The 19,906-nt window shown below is 38.6% G+C and overlaps 1 protein-coding gene across 6 annotated transcripts in view; it reads left to right on the forward strand.

The window, feature by feature from the left end:
• Positions 1-19,906, forward strand: part of rbfox1 (RNA binding fox-1 homolog 1) — a 286,556-nt gene that overhangs the window by 93,538 nt on the left and 173,112 nt on the right. For 5 of the 6 annotated variants that reach the window (XR_009067305.1, XR_009067306.1, XM_057860873.1 and 2 more), the window contains exon 1: positions 17,014-17,313. The exons of the other annotated variant lie outside the window; for it this stretch is intronic. Coding sequence is in view for 3 of the 5 variants with exons in the window: in XM_057860873.1 (XP_057716856.1) it covers positions 17,218-17,313 (96 nt within the window). In the remaining 2 variants the exon portion in view is untranslated. Of the gene's footprint in view, positions 1-17,013; positions 17,314-19,906 lie in introns of those variants that run through there. 6 annotated transcript variants of the gene reach the window in all.

The raw sequence follows: 19,906 nt of genomic DNA on the forward strand, positions 1-19,906 counted from the left end.
GGGTGGAAACATCATGCTTTGGGGCTGTTTTTCTGCAAAGGGACCAGGACGACGGATCTGTGTAAAGGAAAGCATGAATGGGGCCATGTATCGAGAGATTTTGAGTGAAAATCTCCTTCCATCAGCAAGGGCATTGAAGATGAGACGTGGCTGGGTCTTTCAGCATGACAATGATCCCAAACACACAGCCAGAGCAGCAAAGGAGTGGCTTCGTAAGAAGCATTTCAAGGTTCTGGAGTGACCTACCCAGTCTCCAGGTCTCAACCCCATAGAAAATCTGCGGAGGGAGTTGAAAGTCCCATAACATCACTGCTCTAGAGGAGATCTGCATGGAGGAATGGGCCAAAATACCAGCAACAGTGTGTGAAAAGCTTGTGAAGATTTACAGAAAACGTTTGGCCTCCGTGATTGCCAACAAAGGGTTCATAACAAAGTATTGAGATGAACTTTTGGTATTGACCAAATACTTATTTTCCACCATGATTTGCAAATAAATTTTTAAAAAATCAAACAATGTGTTTTTCTGTTTTTTTTTCCACATTCTGTCTCTCATGGTTGAGGTTTAACCATGTTGACAATTACAGGCCTATCTAATATTTTAAAGTGGGAAAACTTGCACAATTAGTGGTTGACTAAATACTTATTTGCCCCAATGTAGTTTAAAGCTGCTGATACAGAATGGACACTTGAGTATTTTATTTACTGTTTTTAACAGGTAACTTGATACTAAAATAGTAGTTTGGTTTATTTAGCCTAAGAGGATTTTTGAAAAATTTTGGAACAAATATACAAAACATTAATTTTTTTTTTTTTTTTTAATGGGGGGGGGGCATCAATAATCAATTTATAATCGAATCGGAGCCTCTGAATCATAAACGTAATCGAATCGTTAAGTTCCAAAAGATTCCCACCTCTTGTAGAGACTCTTATTTATTATGTGATACGCCCGCAATGGTTCATAGGTAGTTGTGGCAACCATGACTGGGAGTGCTGGTTGCCGTTGTTATGTTCTTATCTTGTTATGTCTGCTGTTTTCTGTTCAATAAAGGCGCTGTCTCTTGGGGTCGCACGGTGTATGGGGCAAGAGCAGCAAATGTGAAACATAAAAACTGTCCCTCTCCTTCTTCTCCACGTCACTCGCCACAATACTGTTCACAGTGGTGGAGAAGCGATTGTGCATTAAACCCTTTATGGTGTCCTTCACTACGTTACAGCTGCTTCTCTAAGGAAAGTATGTTTTTTCTGCTGTTTGGTTGTACTGCGTTAACGTTACACAAACCCGAGCAACACCAGGCCATGCTGCTACTTTATATATATATACTTTATATGTATGCACTGTATAATCGATTTTCAATCAGAATCCTCGAAAATGCAGCTACAGCAAAGGTGGCTCATTTTGGCTTTGATGTCATGCAGCAGAGCTCTCATTAAATTGTGGGTACATATTGAGTCTAAAAATAAACTACCAGCTTCTGTGTTATTATTCATGACATGGCATCTTATTGCAATCCTCTCTACATACAGCTACCAGCCAATTTAATTTCTTTTGTAATTGTCTATAGTCATAAATATATGAATGAGTATTTTCTTCAGGATATTAGGGAAATGAGGAGAGCAAAGATTACACTTGCAGTTAAGATGTGGCTACTGAATTGTTTTTATTGGTTATGTGGCCGGTGGGCATTTTTAAAAAGGAACAAGTAAAACTAAATATTAAGTTCTTTTATTGTACTCTACTTGCATACACATAATGTTATTTTCTACCATTTCAGCCCTGTGGTTATAACAGGGGTGTCCAAACGACGGCTCGCCGCTCAGTTTTTATTAGCCGATCATCTGAACATAACGTAATCTTATTTAATGTTAATTTATCATTATGATTTAATAGAGTAGGGCTTAATTACTTTGTTATTGGCAGCGTAGTTGAATCGTCTCCCAGTGATTACAGATAAAGCATAATATTTACAGCTGACCTGATATGACTGAAAACCCAAGTTATTTATTAAGGAACTAAAACTAAACAAAAATCCACCAGATCACTGAAATATTTCCCAAGAGATCTGAATATGTTTTTGAGGAGTAAAGTGAGATTGTGCTGCATTTCTCCCTGCTTTATTAAGATTCAAGCGGTTGCAGCTCCAAAGAGATCATTAGAATCAATATTCAATTTGAAAGCAGCTTCTTGTGATGTGGGGTTGTGCCTCATAAAAATGTCAAAAAGATTTAGTTGTGACATACACAAGAAGGACAACTTGCATTTGTTAATATTGATTTGAGACAATATAAGAAAGCGCCACTTATGGCAGCTGCTTTAAAATGCAAATATGAGATGAAATATAACGATAATGGAATATTATCATGAGGATATGCTATGCAACATATGATTTGGAAAACTAAATATAATCATGTATATTTTGCCTTTAATTTTCTGCTGTTTCATATAGATATAAAAAATGTAGTTATCAAATTACCTTCATGAAAATACAGTCCCTGACAAAAGTCTTGTCTCTAATCCATTTTGTAGATACAATTGCTAATAACCTGACTTTTATTTATTTAATTGGTTTCAGAAATGGCTCATATGAAAGGTAAGACCCTCCCAAATGATGTTGAATGTACAAAAATATATTTGTTTCACTGAAAAAAGATTTATCATTTAATGAAGACATAAAGGTCAAATTTTGGCAAGACAAATGTTTTGTCGCCTACAGAAAGTAGTGTGACAATTGAACAAAAAATGTACTTCAAATACAAAAATATGTTACATAACAAGCGAATTCAGTAGTGGTGCTGTGAGATCCAAATTTAATATTTTGTATGACTTCCATGGGCGGCTTCCAAGGACTGCATCCATGTGGTTCGGCAAGGATTCATACAATTTATTGATGAAGTCATCAGGAACATCAAAGAAAGCAGTCTTGCATGCCTCCCAGAGTTCATCATCATTCTTGGGTTTCGTCTTCCATGCTTTCTCTTTCGTCCTACCCCAGACATGCTCAATGATGTTCATGTCTGGTGACTGGGCTGACCAGTCCTGGAGGATCTTGATCTTCTTTGCCTTGAGGAACTTTGAGGTAGAGATTGAAGTATGCGATGGCGCACCATCCTGCTGCAGAATTTGTCCCTTTTTATGGTTAGGAATGTAAGAGGCAGCTAAGATTTGTTGATATTTTAGACTATTTATGTTGCTTTCCACCCTGCAGATCCTCTCGCACACTCCCACACTGGATGTAACCCCAGACCATGATTTTGCCACCACCAAACTTCACTGTTTTCTGAGTGAATCTCGGATCCAAGTGGGCTCCAGTAGGTCTCCTGCAATATTTGCAGCGACTGTGGTGTAATTCAATGGAAGATTCATCTGAAAAATCCACCTTTTGCCATTAAACAGATAAACCATAAGAAATGTCAAATTTCAAAACAAATTCTCAATAAAAAATTGATGTTACAATTGCAAATCTCAATTACAAAGAGCAGAACAAATACATTCTGAATAAAAAAATCGGAATAATAATAATATAATAATAGCAATAATAATAATAATCCCAGTGATAATGTAACAAACCGGATTCTAATGTGGTGAATGTGTTTGCATGGTGTACCTGAACGCATCGCGTGGCTGATAGATTGAGCCTTTTTAGTTTCACTTTCACTTTGTTTACTTGCTGCGAAGACCACAATAATAATTGGCACCTTAATTTATAAAGACTGGCGAACGGAGGAGGATCGTCATAGACCGTCCACGGCTGTATTGTTGAGCGAGCCATATCACGGATGCGCACCCCATGCTCCTATTTTTCTATCATATCTATCTTCATGTCAATGGTAACGGTAAGCATCATGTTTTTTCATTTTTTTTTCACCACTTGCACGAGCATTGTTGGAACCCATGTTGATTCCTCTAATAAAAGAAAATCTGCCATGCGTCCGTCTTGCCGGAAAACATAGAAACTGCAGTGCTGTCATAGATCGTAGTATTTAGAGCATGTCGTCAGATGTAGAAACAAATGGAGAGTCAAATTTTATGTCGGATGTCGAAAAGATCATGTGTCGAAGCGATCGTATGTCGAGGTACCACTGTATAAACATATTTTTCAATATACAGTTGAAGCTCTGAATTATTTTCTATCTTTGCTCTCGTTATTTTGATTTTTTTTTTTTAAATCACACAAGGTTTATGGATACGTCATTCAAGAAAAGTTTAGGGCAAGTGACTATTTTTGGTAATAAAAAAACTAAATTAACTGTATTGTAGCATCTACAAGGACAACTCCCACTTGTTGTTGATAATGCATACTGAACAGGAAAGCAGTCCATTATTTTCAATTTATTGTATCCACCTGAACGCCACGAACTGTATGTAAAAAGTTGTCCGAGTGTTTAAGATGACGCTTGCCTCGCTAAATGCTAATGCTAGCAAGAACGCAAATGCTATGCTAACGCTCCAAGCCACCTATCGCGTTTTCAACGGCGTCACAACCCACTTCCCTCCTCCACTCTCCCACTCTGCTCTCTCCGTGTCTTTCAGACATCCCTCGTCATTCAGCCAAATTCTAGTAAGGCACTCCTTCACATCACCAGTAACGGTAAAAATGCAAAGGTGGGAAAAGTAATTAATCAGATTAGTCACTACTAGGGATGGGAATTGATAGGATTTTTACGATTCCGATTCCATTATCGATATTGCTTAACGATTCGATTCTTTATCGATTCTCTTATCGATTCTAATTTGGGGGAAAAGAACAAACATTTTGATTGGCATCGAGTTTGTTTACTCAGAAGTCACAACCTTACAAACTCACAACGAGATCAAAAGAGGCCCAAAGCCTCAATGTTAACTATGGTAATAAGTGGCAAATACACAAGAATGTGTAACATTTTACTGAAACATTTATCTAATAGAAATAAAAAATATTGGTATATATTGGCAGATAGGTTTTTGTTCTGCCTTTGGCAATATGTGTTAAAGCAGGGGTCCCCAAACTTTTTCCTGTGAGGGCCACATAACTTTTCCCTTCTCTGATGAGGGGCCGGGGTCAGTTTGTTACAGAAAAAGTGTGACGATTGCAGAAGTGCATAAATGCAAAAAATTATTGTTTTTCAGAAAGCCACAATCAAATAACCCTTTCTGGATTCTTTATGATAATAATAAATTAATTAATGAAATTAATAATAAAAACACTATTAATTAAATAGATAATAACCAAATAACCCTCCCTGAATTCTTCAAGGAAAATGCCAGAAAATAAATAACACGATTGAGAAAAAAAAAAAAAAAAATTCAAAATGGCCGGACCAAATGTGGAGGCGGGCCGTATTTGGGCCGCGGGCCGCAGTTTGAGGACAACTGGAGCGCGCATACACCCAAAGAAGAAATGCCGCATCCAAGTGAGTGAGAGAGGGAAACACTTCTACGAGCCTACGTTCTTTGTTAATGTTAACATCTACAGAGGCGACGCCTGTATGTATCATCTTTTGTGTTGTTGTTGTTGTGTTTCCACTCGCGATCGGACACTTAAATCCAGTTGTGTAGTGGTTTGAACGATGTGCTAATGCTAGCGAACAAATGCTAACCATACTGTTATTAGCAGCTAATCATCGCTGATTTACGTTGATGCAAACCTGTTTGTTATTGGGGACCAAATTGGTTTGTTTCATTTCTATTCTTAGTTTCACTCTTCAAGTGATGGTTGAATAAAGTCAGCAAATTATACCAACGTCTTCTGCATCGTCATTTGGGAGTTTAGCTAGCTGTATAGCCGGGACTTTTATTTTATTTTTTTATAGCCAGGACTGAGCACTTTTATTTTTTTTTTTTATAGCCAGGACTGAGCCTTAGCCTCTCTGTGAGGACAGCGCAATCGTATTCCCTCCCGATGCAGTTATCTCCACCTTGCAATGACTGCAAGTCGCTTTGTTGTAATTTTTCCTCGTGAAGTGAAGACACACTTTCGAGCATTTGAACCTACGTGCTGTCATTGTTATGTTTATGGCTGCAATGCTCGTGCTTACCCGTCGTAACCTTTCATTTTCACACTCTTTCCTGGTGAAGTGTAGTCAAACTTTGGAGCGAGTGGTTCTTGGCGCCATGCTAGTTTGATGCGTCTGGACAACAACACACGTCACGACGCAATACGCGTCTTTAGGAATCGTTAAAGGGATCGTTCAGGCTTTTTCATTGTGATGTCGAGGCCTCGAAACACTCGGAACCGGTCCCGAATTGGAATCGGATTTCGATTCCCATCCCTAGTCACTACTGACAAAAATAACACCATTATTAACTCATTCACTCCCAGGCATTTTCACCAGAGCAAAGCCCTTCGCTCCTGGCCGTTTTTCTGGATTTTGACTGATTTTGCAAGGCCCACAGAAAATTCTAATCTATTGCTATATAAACATGGAACCCACCAAAAGAAAGATTAGACTCTCTTGTTTCAGCAGAAAAAAAGTAAGTTCATTTTTTTTCCCATTCTTTAGAAATCAGCATTAGAAAATAGCTTAGTTCGAGCAATTTTCCAATTTCTGATAAAAAAAAACGGAGAAAATGAGCTTTTAGTAAACGCATGCATTTCAAACATAACTTTGATTTTATCAAAGGTATTTTTTGCATTAGTTACATCCCAAACATCTGAATAATGTTTTCCTTTTACAAAATACCATGAACAACCAGACAAATAGAGCTTTTGATAGCAAAGCAACAATTTATTTACACATGACTTCTGAGAGATGACGCTTTGTCGCCGAGATGACGCCGTTGTTGCCATGTCAGCCGTGTAAGCTTTTCCCTCTTCGTTGTCTGTCTCACAAAGATGGATCATTTTTGCGTCTTTGCGGGGTCTGCTTGGCGAGCCGCTGCACTGGGGGTCCCACTCGTTTTGCTCGGTCGTCCAGCGCCTGGCCTCCCAGCCGTTCTCTCGGTTGTTTTGTTCGGTCGGAGCGCTGCCTGGCATCATGCCGCCAGCGCTCTGACCGTGCTGCCCGGCCGTTCATTGCTGTTGAATCGGGTTGGGGGTCTTATAAAATGCTTTTATAAGATAAATAATAATTTTATTGCTTTAAAATGGGTTTGGAGCCTTGTTTTTTTTGTTTCTCAGATAGATCGCAAGCTATAGCTGCTTCTTGTAAAAAAAAAAAAAAAACGTCAAAGACGTATAAATACGTTTTTGGGACAGTGAAGCATTTAAAAATAGAACGTATTTATACGTTTCTGGGAGCAAATGAGTTAACAACACTGATCGTAGCAGTGTCTGGTTGTGTCACTCATGTGACGTGCTGCCCCCGATTCACCAGTGTCGTCTGCAGTCTCCATGCACACACAGTAAGATTTTCTTATCTTGGCCAGAGGGAATATGCAATATCGGCGTAGCCTTTAAAGGTCTGTGCCTAGTGATCATCACACACTAAATGTAACTCGTAGCGTCAGCATAGCATTAGCATTAGGCTAATGCTGAAATCGAGCGTCCTCTTAAACGCTCGGACGACTTTTTTTTTTACATACCGTTCGTGGCGTCAATAAGGGTATAATTAATTGAAAATAATGTTTTCCTGCTTAGTCTGTATTATCACCAAGGTGGCATTATCCTTATAGACGCTTCGATATGTGCTCGTCCGTCAATGTTCATTTGAAATAGTTGGAGACCTTTATTTATATTTGGAGAAAAAAAATGTTAAGTTTACAGACGAAAACATTTCTTGTAAACGTCGACTAAAACTAGACGAAATCAGTCTTGAGTTTTTGTCCCAAAAAAAAAAAAAAAAAAAACGAGACGAAAACAAACACATTTTGAGATTACTAAAATATGACTAAGACTAATAAGTATTATCGTCCAAAAGACGAGGACTAAGACGAAAAGTGAAATGGCTGACAAAAACAACACTGCTTTCTCTCCTCTGTTTTCTGGATCGTGGGCATGAAGCTCCATATTTGTGGAGTTGCACAAGCTCTGCTTGATCTCCATCCTTTTTGAAGGACTATCGTCCCTGGAGAAATAAAACCTCAAAAGTCTCATCTGCAAACTTCAGGTTGCTTAGCGGACGGAAATACAGCTGTTTGAATACAGGGAAAGGGACAAAACACAGTCCTGCGGGGAGCCCATGAAGCTAGATATGCACTTCACCAGCTTCATCCAGTGTGACCTATTTCTCAGGAAATCCTGAATCTACTTTCAAGAGAGTCTGCAATTGCAACAGGGAAAGCCGAATCTACGGGGTGTGTACACTCATTAGACTTGAAGGTCAAGTCACGTCACATTTATGTCGCACTTAATCACAACAACATCTCAGAGGGTTTCACAGACAAAGAAAAAAAAGACTAAAAAGAATCTAAGCCTCACTTCCCAAGGAAAAGCTCAGATGCAACAAAAAAAAGAAAAAATATTGAGAAGGTTAAATGGGACGACCGGGTTGCTGTTAAACAATGTTATTTAATAACACCTGGGCCTATTTTGTCCAAATTTGCATGCCTGTGATGTTGCCTTTATATTTCAAAGAAAAAAATGTTCACAATGGCCTGATTGAGTCCCTTTTTTCAGGACACCATAACCTTTATGTTCAAACTTGTTTTCTTCACTGACCAATTATAATTAAATCGCAATTTTTATGGTCAAAATTTGTAATATTGATGCCTTACTGACAGCCAAACACGCTCGACAAACCGCTTTGAAGCTTGATAATATTTATTCAACTTGTTAGGATAAACATTCAACAGAATAAAATAAGACTGAATAGTTTAATATTTGATAATTCAACAGAAACAGCAAGTATGGACATAGGCGTTTTTGGCCTTTAGACATACTATGGTCAAAACAGTTTATATACAGTAGACTAACAGTACAAAATAGTGGGAAAAATATATATATGGCGGAAAACACAGACAAGGCTGACAAAGCAATTTCTGCTCTTGCACCCCTCTTTAAAATAAACTGCTGTATTTTAAGCCAAAAGAAGTATTGTGTTTGATAGAACAATATGTCCATATGCTGCCAAAGCAGATTCAAGGCGCATTAAGTCCCCGAACTATTTTTAATTTGTCCGTTTTACCCTGGAAACTCCCGTTTACAGACGTCGTGCAACCGCTTTTGTTTCATCCCAGCCATAAAAAGAAGGTAAGTAATTAATATTTATTATTCAAAATGTCTGTCATTATTAGCTTAGAATCATTAATTGATGTCTAATATTCAGTAAAAAAAAAAAAAAAAAAAAAACGACTTAAAAAAATTATTCACTCACATATTTTAAACCTTTAAACAAATGACGTCACAATGAAAAATTTGGCGTCTGTAAAGTCAAGGATATCTACCTCATGACTGTCGCTTAATTGTATTTTTTTGTTACTGTCGCATTTTCCCCAATATGTTAGATGATAAATAATTGATCCAAACATAGAAAAATAACGTTTAAAAGGGTAAATATATGAAAAAGAAAATCTCGACCACTCCTTGATGTCTGCGATTTCTGCATCGCGACCCTTGTTATACTACCATGTTTCACCCATAAAATACCACAAAAATCCAGCTGTGGCCATTCACAGCTGTGTCTTGAAACTCATATATACATGCTAAATTGAGTTCGAATCAAAACAAGGTAAACACGCGATAATATCTCGCTAAAGTCGTGGCGTCTGTAATTCTGCTCTCGCGTGCTCTCACCTCCAGATAGGGTTTTGCTGTTTACATTTTTTTTAAATGCACTCCTGATCAAAATTTTTCTTCCCCCAGAAAATTGAGATTTTAAGCTTTCCAATGATGTCTCACACATGCATAGCAGACAATTTTGAAATTTGGCCAAATTGGGGGTCTCAGAGCGGAACTTCAAGTCACCTGAGTGTTTTCCGCCATATATACAGCATACTGTATATATACATATATTAGGGCTGTCAAACGATTAAAATTTTTAATCGAGTTAATTACAGCTTAAAAATGAATTAATCGTAATTAATCGCAATTAATCGCAATTGAAACCATCTATAAAATATGCCATATTTTTTTCTGTAAATTATTGTTGGAATGGAAAGATAAGACACAAGATGGATATATACATTCAACATACGGTACATAAGGACTGTATTTGTTTATTATAACAATAAATCAACAAGATGGCATTAATATTATTAACATTCTGTTAAAGCGATCCATGGATAGAGGGACTTGTAGTTCTTAAAAGAAAAATGTTAGTACAAGTTATAGAAATTTTATATTAAAACCCCTCATAATGTTTTCGTTTTAATAAAATTTGTAAAATTTTCAATCAAAAAATAAACTAGTAGCCCGCCATTGTTGATGTCAATAATTACTTACACAATGTAATGGGTGCTGAAGCCTATAAAATCAGTCGCACCCAAGCACCAGCAGAGGGCAGCAAAACTCCATAAAACACAAGTGAGCGTTTCACTGTACTGTCATTTAAATCTGTCTGAGCGGGACATCTGCGTTAATTGCGTCAAATATTTTAACGTGATTAATTTAAAAAATTAATTAACGCCCGTTAACGCGATAATTTTGACAGCCCTAACATATATATATATATATATATATATATATATATATATATATATATATATATATATATATATATAAATATATATATAATACATTTTATTTGAAGGCGCCTTTCTGTCACTCAAGGTCGCCGTACAATTATTTAAAACATTTAAACATATTAAAAGCGAGAAAATGAAAGTATAGAACGTTTAAGGAAATTTCAAATACTAAAAGAAATATATGGGCAGTTTAAAAAAACTTATTGATTATTGTGGATAGGCTCGTCTAAACAGGTGAGTTTTGATTGAAAAAGGGGGAGGGAATCTGTGTTCCTGAGGTCGGGTGGGAGTGAATTCCAAAGCCGGGGAGCCTATATATATATCATATATACATCATCTAACACAAAAAGGGTTTGTAAGGTTAGGTATTGCACCCATCACTTTATAAAAACAGCAGTACAGTGGTACCTCAACATACAATCGCTTCAACACAAGATCTTTTCGACATCCGATGCAAAATTTGACTCGCCATTTGTTTCTACATCCGACGACATGCTCAAAATACGACTTATGACGGCGCCGCAGTTTCTTTGTTTTGCCGGAAGACAGACACATGGCGGATTTTCATGTGCGAAAAATCAACACTGGTTCCAAAAAGGTTAGTGTAGGTGGTGAAAAAGGAAAAGGTGACGCTTACCATTGAAATGAAGATGGAAATGATAGAAAAATATGAGCATGGTGTGCATATCTGTAAACTAATTGTTGTGGTAACATCGCCAAAGACATCGCCAGCTTCGTCAGGTTTCTAATCATTTATTCCATCAACTTGTGTAACACAACACACCAACTGTCCGCTGCAGTTGACGCCAGCAACAAAACATTAAAAGAGAAATTAAAATAGAACCGCACGCTCTATCTCACCGTCACGTCAATCATGTGTTGCGTTCAGGTACAGCAATAAAAGTCCACCACATTAGAACCTGATTTGTTACACTGTTACAGGAATTATTATCATTATTATATTCATATTTTTTATTTATAAATTTATTTGTTTTTTTCTATGTGTAATTGCCATTTTTATAGTAACAGCAGTATTTATTAAGGATTTAGTGTAGGTTTTCGGGCTGTGGAACGAACTACTGGAATTATAATGTATTCTTATGGGAAAATCCTGCTCGGCATACGATCATTTCGATTTACAAACAAGGACCTGGAACGATTTAACTTCTTATGTAGAGGTACCACTTTATATACAATCAAGCTTCTCAAACACATCTATATACAAATTGAAAAGACTGATAGTGGGGGAAAATAAATCAAATTTAACATTAAAAAAAAAGTCTTCAAAAATATTGACAACAAACTAGCTCAGTTCAATTTATTCAGGCATGCTACTCAGTTTCCCCTTGAACAACACATGGGGCTTCGTCATACACTACGTCACACAGCGCTCTCTTCCGCAGTTTGGGCACTGTTGTCAGCCTGTCTCTCTTCTCATTCGCCGACTCATCCGAAGACAACAACGACAAATTTTCATCCTCTACCTTGAGTTAAAGTGCATGTGACACGAAAAAGCATGTTTATTTCATAATACACGCGGTATTTTATGCTCCTGAATGATATGGACTGCTTGGATGTGTGTGGAAGCGATCGCTATATTTATTTAATTTTTTGAATTCCGCGCCATGAAAATGAGTGACTTCCGGCTTCGGTCTTGTCGGTCTTGCATTGAGGAGGAGGGCGCTGTGATGTGTACGGTTGAAGGCGTCCTCTTCACTCTACAGCCGTACTGTTGTGTATGAGGGCTAAGGATTCAGCTGATTTTGCGGATTAATACGTTTATTTTTTGCATCACGCCAGCCAAATGGCTGCAGAAAAATCTTGCTTTATGAGGGAGAGGCGTATGCGCCTTTTTGGAGTTTCAAAAGGTTCCCATTCACCGTGGATATTGGCCAAGCCCTACTACTGTGGGACCATTGGACTTACGAGGAAGTGAGTAAACATCTTGTTTTGTATTATGTCAAATATTAATACAGCAATTACGAAGTAAACACTACAAACTTTCTTTAAATAAAGGACTACTTACGTTTGATCATTGATGGGCATGTAAAAAGCTCTCCTCGTGCACATTAGCTGCACGTTAGCTGCACAACAACTGCAGGCGCCCTCCTCTGGGGAACGAACTGTAAATTGCTCTCCGCCGGGCGGTTTGCCGATCCACAAAGACAATCGACAACCCAGTCATCATGTCAAATAATCCGGGCTAGTTATGTGTGATTTTCCGCTTCGAAGACTTTGAAACATCACTCGGTTCGGGTTAGCATGTCGGCTACTTGTCACACCTCTTGGTTTGTTTACATTCTCCGAAGCCGGGGAAGGGAAATGACATATGTCCGATTTAGGTGTCATAAAATATCGTTCGGGAGGTGTGACAGTAAAGGTGAAGTCGACAGTTTTGACCATTGTGGAGTAATTTTGCCATGTCGTCCTGAATAAGTGCATATTTATTAAAAGATTATCCTGTAAAAATATTAGAGTAGAGAGACTGAAACAATGACATTTTGCGGATCTCTTCGTCGCGTTTTCCTCGTTCTGAATAATTCCCCCTCAATGGGCTGAATAGTAAAACCGATGAGCCCAGTCTCCCGCTGACGTCATCCACCTGTTGGGGACGCTAGAGCCCTATAATGGTAAGCGTGGCTAACCGGCAGATTAAAAGACTAATTTCTCGTCATCTGCGCTTTGCTAAATTGTTGTATATAGTCGAATCGTCTCAAAATATGATTCTAATTCACATAATAATGCTATTTAAGACTTTTTTTCTCCTGTCGTATACTCTTTAATGCATTAGTTTGCGCTACATTTAGTTCATTCATTCCGCACGTTTCAAAGTCGCTCGCTCAATCCAACCGGCCGTCGCTCACTACCTCGCCTCCCTCGCCACCCCCTCCTTAGGTGGCGCTTCACTCGGCAATTATTAAAAATGTTCACATTACGGCCGGCCTGCGTGACCTCACGATGGCTCCTGGGATATGTACTTTTTCGTGGTGCTTTCGGTTTTGAAAAAGGACCAGAAATGATGGAAATACAGTGGTACCTCTACATACGAAGTTAATTCGTTCCAGGACCTTGTTTGTAAGTCGAAATGGTCGTTTGTCGAGCAGGATTTTCCCATAGGAGTACATCATAATTCCATTAATTCGTTCCACAGCCCAAAAACTTACACTAAATCCTTAATAAATACTGCTGGTACTATTACAAATAGCAATTACACATAGCAAAACTAAATAATAAATAAAAATCAGAATAATATAATAATAATAATAATTCCTGTAATAATGTAACGAATCGGGTTCTAATGTGGCGGACGTTTTTTGCTGTACCTGAACGCACCGCACCTGAAAGCAGTGAGCTTGAGAGTTTCACTTTCAATGTTTTCTTGAGAACACCGTCAACTTTGGCGGTCAGGAGGCGTTTTGTTTTGAATAACTTGTGAAATAAATGATAAAACGTGACGAAGCTGGCAATTTCTTTGGCGATGTTACCACAATTATAATTGTCAGCTTAATTTATAAAGACTGGCGAACAGTGGTCGGAGAAGGACCGTGGAGCTGTATTGTTGAGCCAGTTCACGGATGCACACCGCACGCTCATAGTTTTCTATAACTTGCATCTTTATTTAGAAGGTGTCACCTTTTTCCTTGTTTCACAACCTGTACCAACCTTTTTGAAACCTTTGTTGATTTCTCACAGAAGAAAATCCGCCGTGCGTTCCTCTGCGGTGTTGCATTGTCGACATATTTCGAGCATGTCGTCGGATGTAGAAACAGATGGCGAGTCAAATTTTACGTCGGATGTCAAAAAGATCGTGTGTCAAAGCGATCGTATGTCGAGGTACCACTGTATGGACATAAAGACATGGTCCATGCAGCGTTTTAATGTTTATTTATGAGGGCAATAAAACAGTAAAACTCAAATGAAATTATGTCCCGTTTGACTTAGTCGGTTGACTTCAAGTAAAAATGGGTGTGGACCTGAACTTCCACACTTTCAAATGAGACCAACCAGTGGCACTTGGGTGACGTGATTACAGCGCGACGAGGCTTCAAAGATGATATGTGTAAATGTGTCGCTGCCGACACGTCTGGTGTTAAAGGGTTAAAACAACATGAGTCTACCTAACAGGAGGAAATGATGCAAGTGTTTTTCTCAGGGAAACTGCTATTCCTCATTTTCTCTAGCTCCCTCTAGGGATCGGAGTTGGTTAAGAATAGTGGCAGTTGATTTTCATCATTTGCTGCAGGCTAATAAAACTCACAGTCTGCTGCCGGTCAGAGTTTGTTTTGTTACAGAGCCGGCTATGGAAGCGTTCCGACATCGCACCTTCAGCTAATCCAGTACTTCTCAAATAGTGGGGCGCGCCCGCCCAGGGACACAGGGCGATGCCAGGGGTGGCGCGTGTGACCTCAGGGAACATGCTTTTTTTTTTTGCCGTACTAGTATAAAGTGTACTTGCACATCCACTCAGTGGGTGGCAGTGGCGCTCTCATTTTCAAAGTGCGCGCAGTATTTTTGAAGTAAGCAAGAGCACACGGAAGAGACTCATGAAGAGCTGGAGAGCTGTGCGCCGTTTTCCGGCCGGACTCATGCAGCGACCCACTGTCTTCTCCGGTTCTCACGTGTCCGCCCGAGAGGTGCCATTTTCGGCTTGGGATCGTCACGACGACCGGCCTCACCCACGGTTCTCCCTCGGCCGCCGAGAGTGCGCTTTTTTCGGGCCGTTTGCCTTTTGGCTGTGACATTTAATACAGTGGTAGACGAGGAACGACCACTGTTTACTGTGTCTAAAAATGATTATAGCGGACAGCCGGAAGCCAAATCAACCCTAATCTCATTGATAAGCAACTTGGTTGTTTTCGGGCGAAAACGTGCCGAATATTGCCAGCAATCGTCCCGCTTTGTCAGTGTTATATCAGTAAACCAGTGAGCACTATTAGCATGCTCAGTGCAAAATAACCCCACATCATTGCAAACTGGAGGTGATACTGGGAGCAGCGAGCAGCGAAAATAAAACTGTCCTTCTCTCCAAAGACACTTTTTTTTTTTCCTTCTATTCAGTTTTGTTTTTTCGATCAAATGTTTTGGCATATTGTCCTCATGAGTTAATGTTTCTAATCAATTTGAATTTGTTATTATTTACTGATTTTATTTTTCAGTATGAAATGGTAAAAAATGTACCTTGAGTGTATTTTTACAGTTTGGATGTGACTTTTTTTTTTTTTTAATTCAGGCAAATTGATGCGCGTTAAGTCTTTTCTGTTACAAACAAAACAATGTTAATAAAGTTATACTTTATAAGTTGATCTCTGTTATTTTCTCTAATAGAAAAAAAGGATACAATGTGAGGCAGAGGCGTACTTTTAATAGTAATATTATAGACAAATGATACTATTTACAGAGTTTGGGGGGGCGGGAAACATTTACGTCTTCCTTGGGGGGTCGTAACAGAAAATAATTGAGAAGCACTGAGCTAATCCCAGCTGATCAACAGCAGTATCTAAACGCAGGCTATCCAAGAGAAGGGCTCTGACATATTGTCTTGCTGATCGCCATTTGACACATTGCAGTCTAGTCTCGTTGCTTTTACTTGTTTTGCCAGCGTGGAGTTTTTGTTCGTGTGCTGCTCTCGTTTGTACCCTCTACCTTGTGCAGGTATTTGAGTGTTTTATTTTGTCATTTTGGCTCTGTACCTATTGCCTTAGATACCATCGAGTTAATATTGTTGAGCCCTGTCGACCTGCTGTCACGGACCCATTTTGTTTTTTTCCTCTTTTCCGCGATCGCGTGTGGTGTTTTTTGTTTGTATTAAATAAACTGCTTCGAGGTCCAACCTTGTTTCCACATTTGCGGACCCTAAGAAAACTGGGCAGTGGGCCGCAGTTGGCCCACAGCCCATAGCTTGGACACCAGTAATCAAAATCTAAATCTGTTTTCTTCAAATTTCCTCCTTTACTTTTGCAGACTGAAACCTTTCCAAAAAAAAAACTTTTGCCTGGACGCAAATGTGCAAGAGCAAAAGCGGGGCTTGAGCCAGGGCTGCAGTCAGCATGCTTGATCGCCTCCAGTAACATGTCACAGAACTTCAATTCATCAAAAGAATGAAAGAAATATCAGCATTTTTTTTGCAGCAACAAATGCACACAACTGAACTCCCTGACACGGACAGTACGTTCGCCAACACACTCACACAACTATTCACGCACACACTCACACTATGTTATGGCTCCCTTACGCTTCAGCAGTCGCAGTCACATTGACTGCTGCCTCACTCTCTCGCTTTCTCTGTCTCTCTCTCTCTGTTTTGCGTGTGAGCGCACAGACACGCCTGCATATACACACATGTGCACACACACGCAGTTAAGACTCACATTGCACCTCACACCGTCACATACACTGCGATACAGTGTGTTCTCTCTGTCTCTCTCTCCCTCTCTCTCTCTTTCTCTCTCCACAAGCACTCATCCCGCCTTCTTGTGAGCAGAAAGCACTTGGTACTCCACCGTATGGGACTGTCTGCTGCTTCCCTTGAAGCTTCATCTTTCAGTTCACTCCCTAAAATCATTAGGTTTTCTTTTCTCTTGTTTCTTTATTCACTCTTCACACTCCCCTTTCCTTGTTGTTGAGATTAGGCTTTGTGTGTGTTTGGGTTGAGGGGGTTGTGTTCATCTTGAGGAGGGACCATGCAGCATCCTGGAGGAACATGTGTGGCGTTACCCAATGTGGATGCCTGTCCTCAGCTGTCCTGCGCCGCCCTCACCTTTATGTATTTACAGCAGGTGAGTGTGTGTATAATACGCGTGCTGCTCTCTGTTGTTTTTGTACATCAGAATTAGAATGGATGAGATAAAAAATGAATGTGTTTTATTGATTATTAAATAATAGATTAGAGAAAATACAGTACTGTAGTGTTAAGAAAGTGATGCTTTGTATTGTGATAAACTATGGCCAGCATTTTTTGTTTGACTATTATACTATTGACAAACAAAGTAGAGAGTTTACACCTTCTGTTGGAGTTTTTGTGGATTTTTTTCCTAGAAATAAATATGCTTATTTACTTACTGGGTAGATTTCAGGAATGAAAGCAAATGGTTGGTGTTACTGATAACCAGACCAATTTCTAAAATCACAATGTTCATAGCCGATTTGTTGTTTAATCACAAAAATTCAGATTTCAGTCAGTGTTTGAACCGTTAGAAGTTGCATTTGAGTAAAAGTATGATATGAATCAGGGCTGTGATTCAAGATGAGAAATAGTTCGAGGCTGTAGATATGTAGTGTTTGATTACATATTGTTTTGTACTTTGATAATAATCCACTATAATTAATGTTGTTTATTTGTGTTGTTACTGGTGATTTTTGTTGTCTTTGAAAATTAATTTTCTTTCATTTTTGTTTAAAACTGATCTTATTTTTCAATTTTACTAATCGCAGATGACAACAGATCCATTCCGATCCACTTTTGACAAAAGTGTATATTTACAATAAAAACTGAAGCGTATCGTCATGAGCCTTGTGTTTGTGTGCGTGTGTGTGTTCATTATCATTTCACTCAAGCGAGTACATTAGTAGTCTAAATACAATGTGTGACTATTGTAATATTACAAGACGCAAAATGTAATTGATTATTTTGGTGATGCAAAATAAGGCCAAAACTATTTTTTTTTTTTTTTAATTTATGTTTAATACACCAAATAGGCTTCCTTTGCGCCAGTGTGATTGTGATTGCCAGTGGATATCTGTCTCTGTGTGTGGCCTGTAACTGACTGGCAGTTTAAAGTTGAATTAGAAGAAAGAAAAAAAAAACCACGATACATTAGAAAATAAGCATTAAGATGATCTGCGTATAAGTATATTAACCGTTACAAAACTGTACAGGCCCTATTTTTGTGCACAGCGCTACACTAGACCGGAACGAGACTGCACCAAGCAAATGGACATTTTAAGTGTGTACACTGCTGACATTTTTGCACCATTAAGCAGATGTTTTTGAATCTTAAAAAAACATACAGTAAATACGTCATCTTTATGTTGGCTTGTTTGGGCAGCTCAGTGGATGTTGGATGAGCGCTTGTTCTGAGGATTCTTTTCCTTAGGAAAAAATGATGTGAAATTGGCCTGGAAGACGTGCACAGTAAAATGGACACTAGGAAATCACTTTCCACCCCGATCGTTCATGTCATTTGTGCACCCCGTCGTCACTGTGACCTGTGGGCTTGAAAACTGTGCATGGTGAAGTCATAACAAGTTTTACCTTCAAAAACAAATTATTTGAAATAAATAAACTTTGCATATTAACTGCTTATTATTAGATATAATGTTGGTGCTTTATGGCGCCTGCTTGTTATGCAGTATTCAAGAGAATGCATAAAGACAACCATACACAGTTGTTGTTTACATTTTTGGGACTAGAAGTGAATCATTGCTCCAACACAAAAGATGCAGCACTGTCACGGTACAGGGCCATCTACTGGGACTTATTTTAAAATACCCATGCATTTTCAACACTACTTATCCTTGTCAGGGTTGCGGGCTGCTGGAGCCTATCCCAGATGTTTTCGGGCGAAAGCCAGGTTACACCCTAACACAGGGGTGTCCAAACCTTTTGCAAAGGGGGCCAGATTTGGTGTGGTAAAAATGTGGGGGGGCCAACCTTGGCTGACGTCCTTACGTAGAACAATATATTTAAGCAAATTTTAGCAAGCCATTCTGTGCTTCACATTTGCTTTATTATTTTTTTTACTGCTGAAACGATTAATCGATTAACTCGAGTATTCGATTAAAGAAAAAAGATTTGAATTAAATTTTGCTGCTTCGAGTATTCATTTAATTAAAGTGATACACTGCCCTCCAGTCTGCCTCATTTCACATGGCTGAATCCAGCTGCTCCATGTTAAGACCAGCATAAGCCAAGTTTTTGTTTGAGCTAATGTTTTTTTTTTTAATGCATTCGTAATTTAGCTTATTGGTATATTTATCAGTTGTTTTTTTTTTTTTTTTTTTTTTGTGGGAATATGTGTCTGAACCATTTGTCAAGAGCATTGTAACAAAAAAAGCATTAGCATTTTATAACATTTAAGCTAGCAGACTTTTGCTATGTAAGTTAGCCATTGTTCTTTTGTTGATCCTTTTTATTTTTCATACCGTTTGAGGCTCAACTCAGTTATTTTAATTTTTCATGTTCCTTATCCGATTACTCAATTATTCGAACTAACTAGTTCATCGATTGATCAACTACTAAAATAATCGATAGCTGCAGCACTAATTTATTTAAAAATTAATAATTTCGACAATCTCGCAACTAGCTTTTGAGGCATTCTCTTTTGACTCTCGGCCTCTTGCGAAATACTGCTGCTGTAAAATTAAACTAGC

The sequence above is a fragment of the Corythoichthys intestinalis genome, chromosome 16 (genome assembly GCF_030265065.1).
Source record: "Corythoichthys intestinalis isolate RoL2023-P3 chromosome 16, ASM3026506v1, whole genome shotgun sequence".
Lineage (NCBI taxonomy): Eukaryota > Metazoa > Chordata > Actinopteri > Syngnathiformes > Syngnathidae > Corythoichthys > Corythoichthys intestinalis.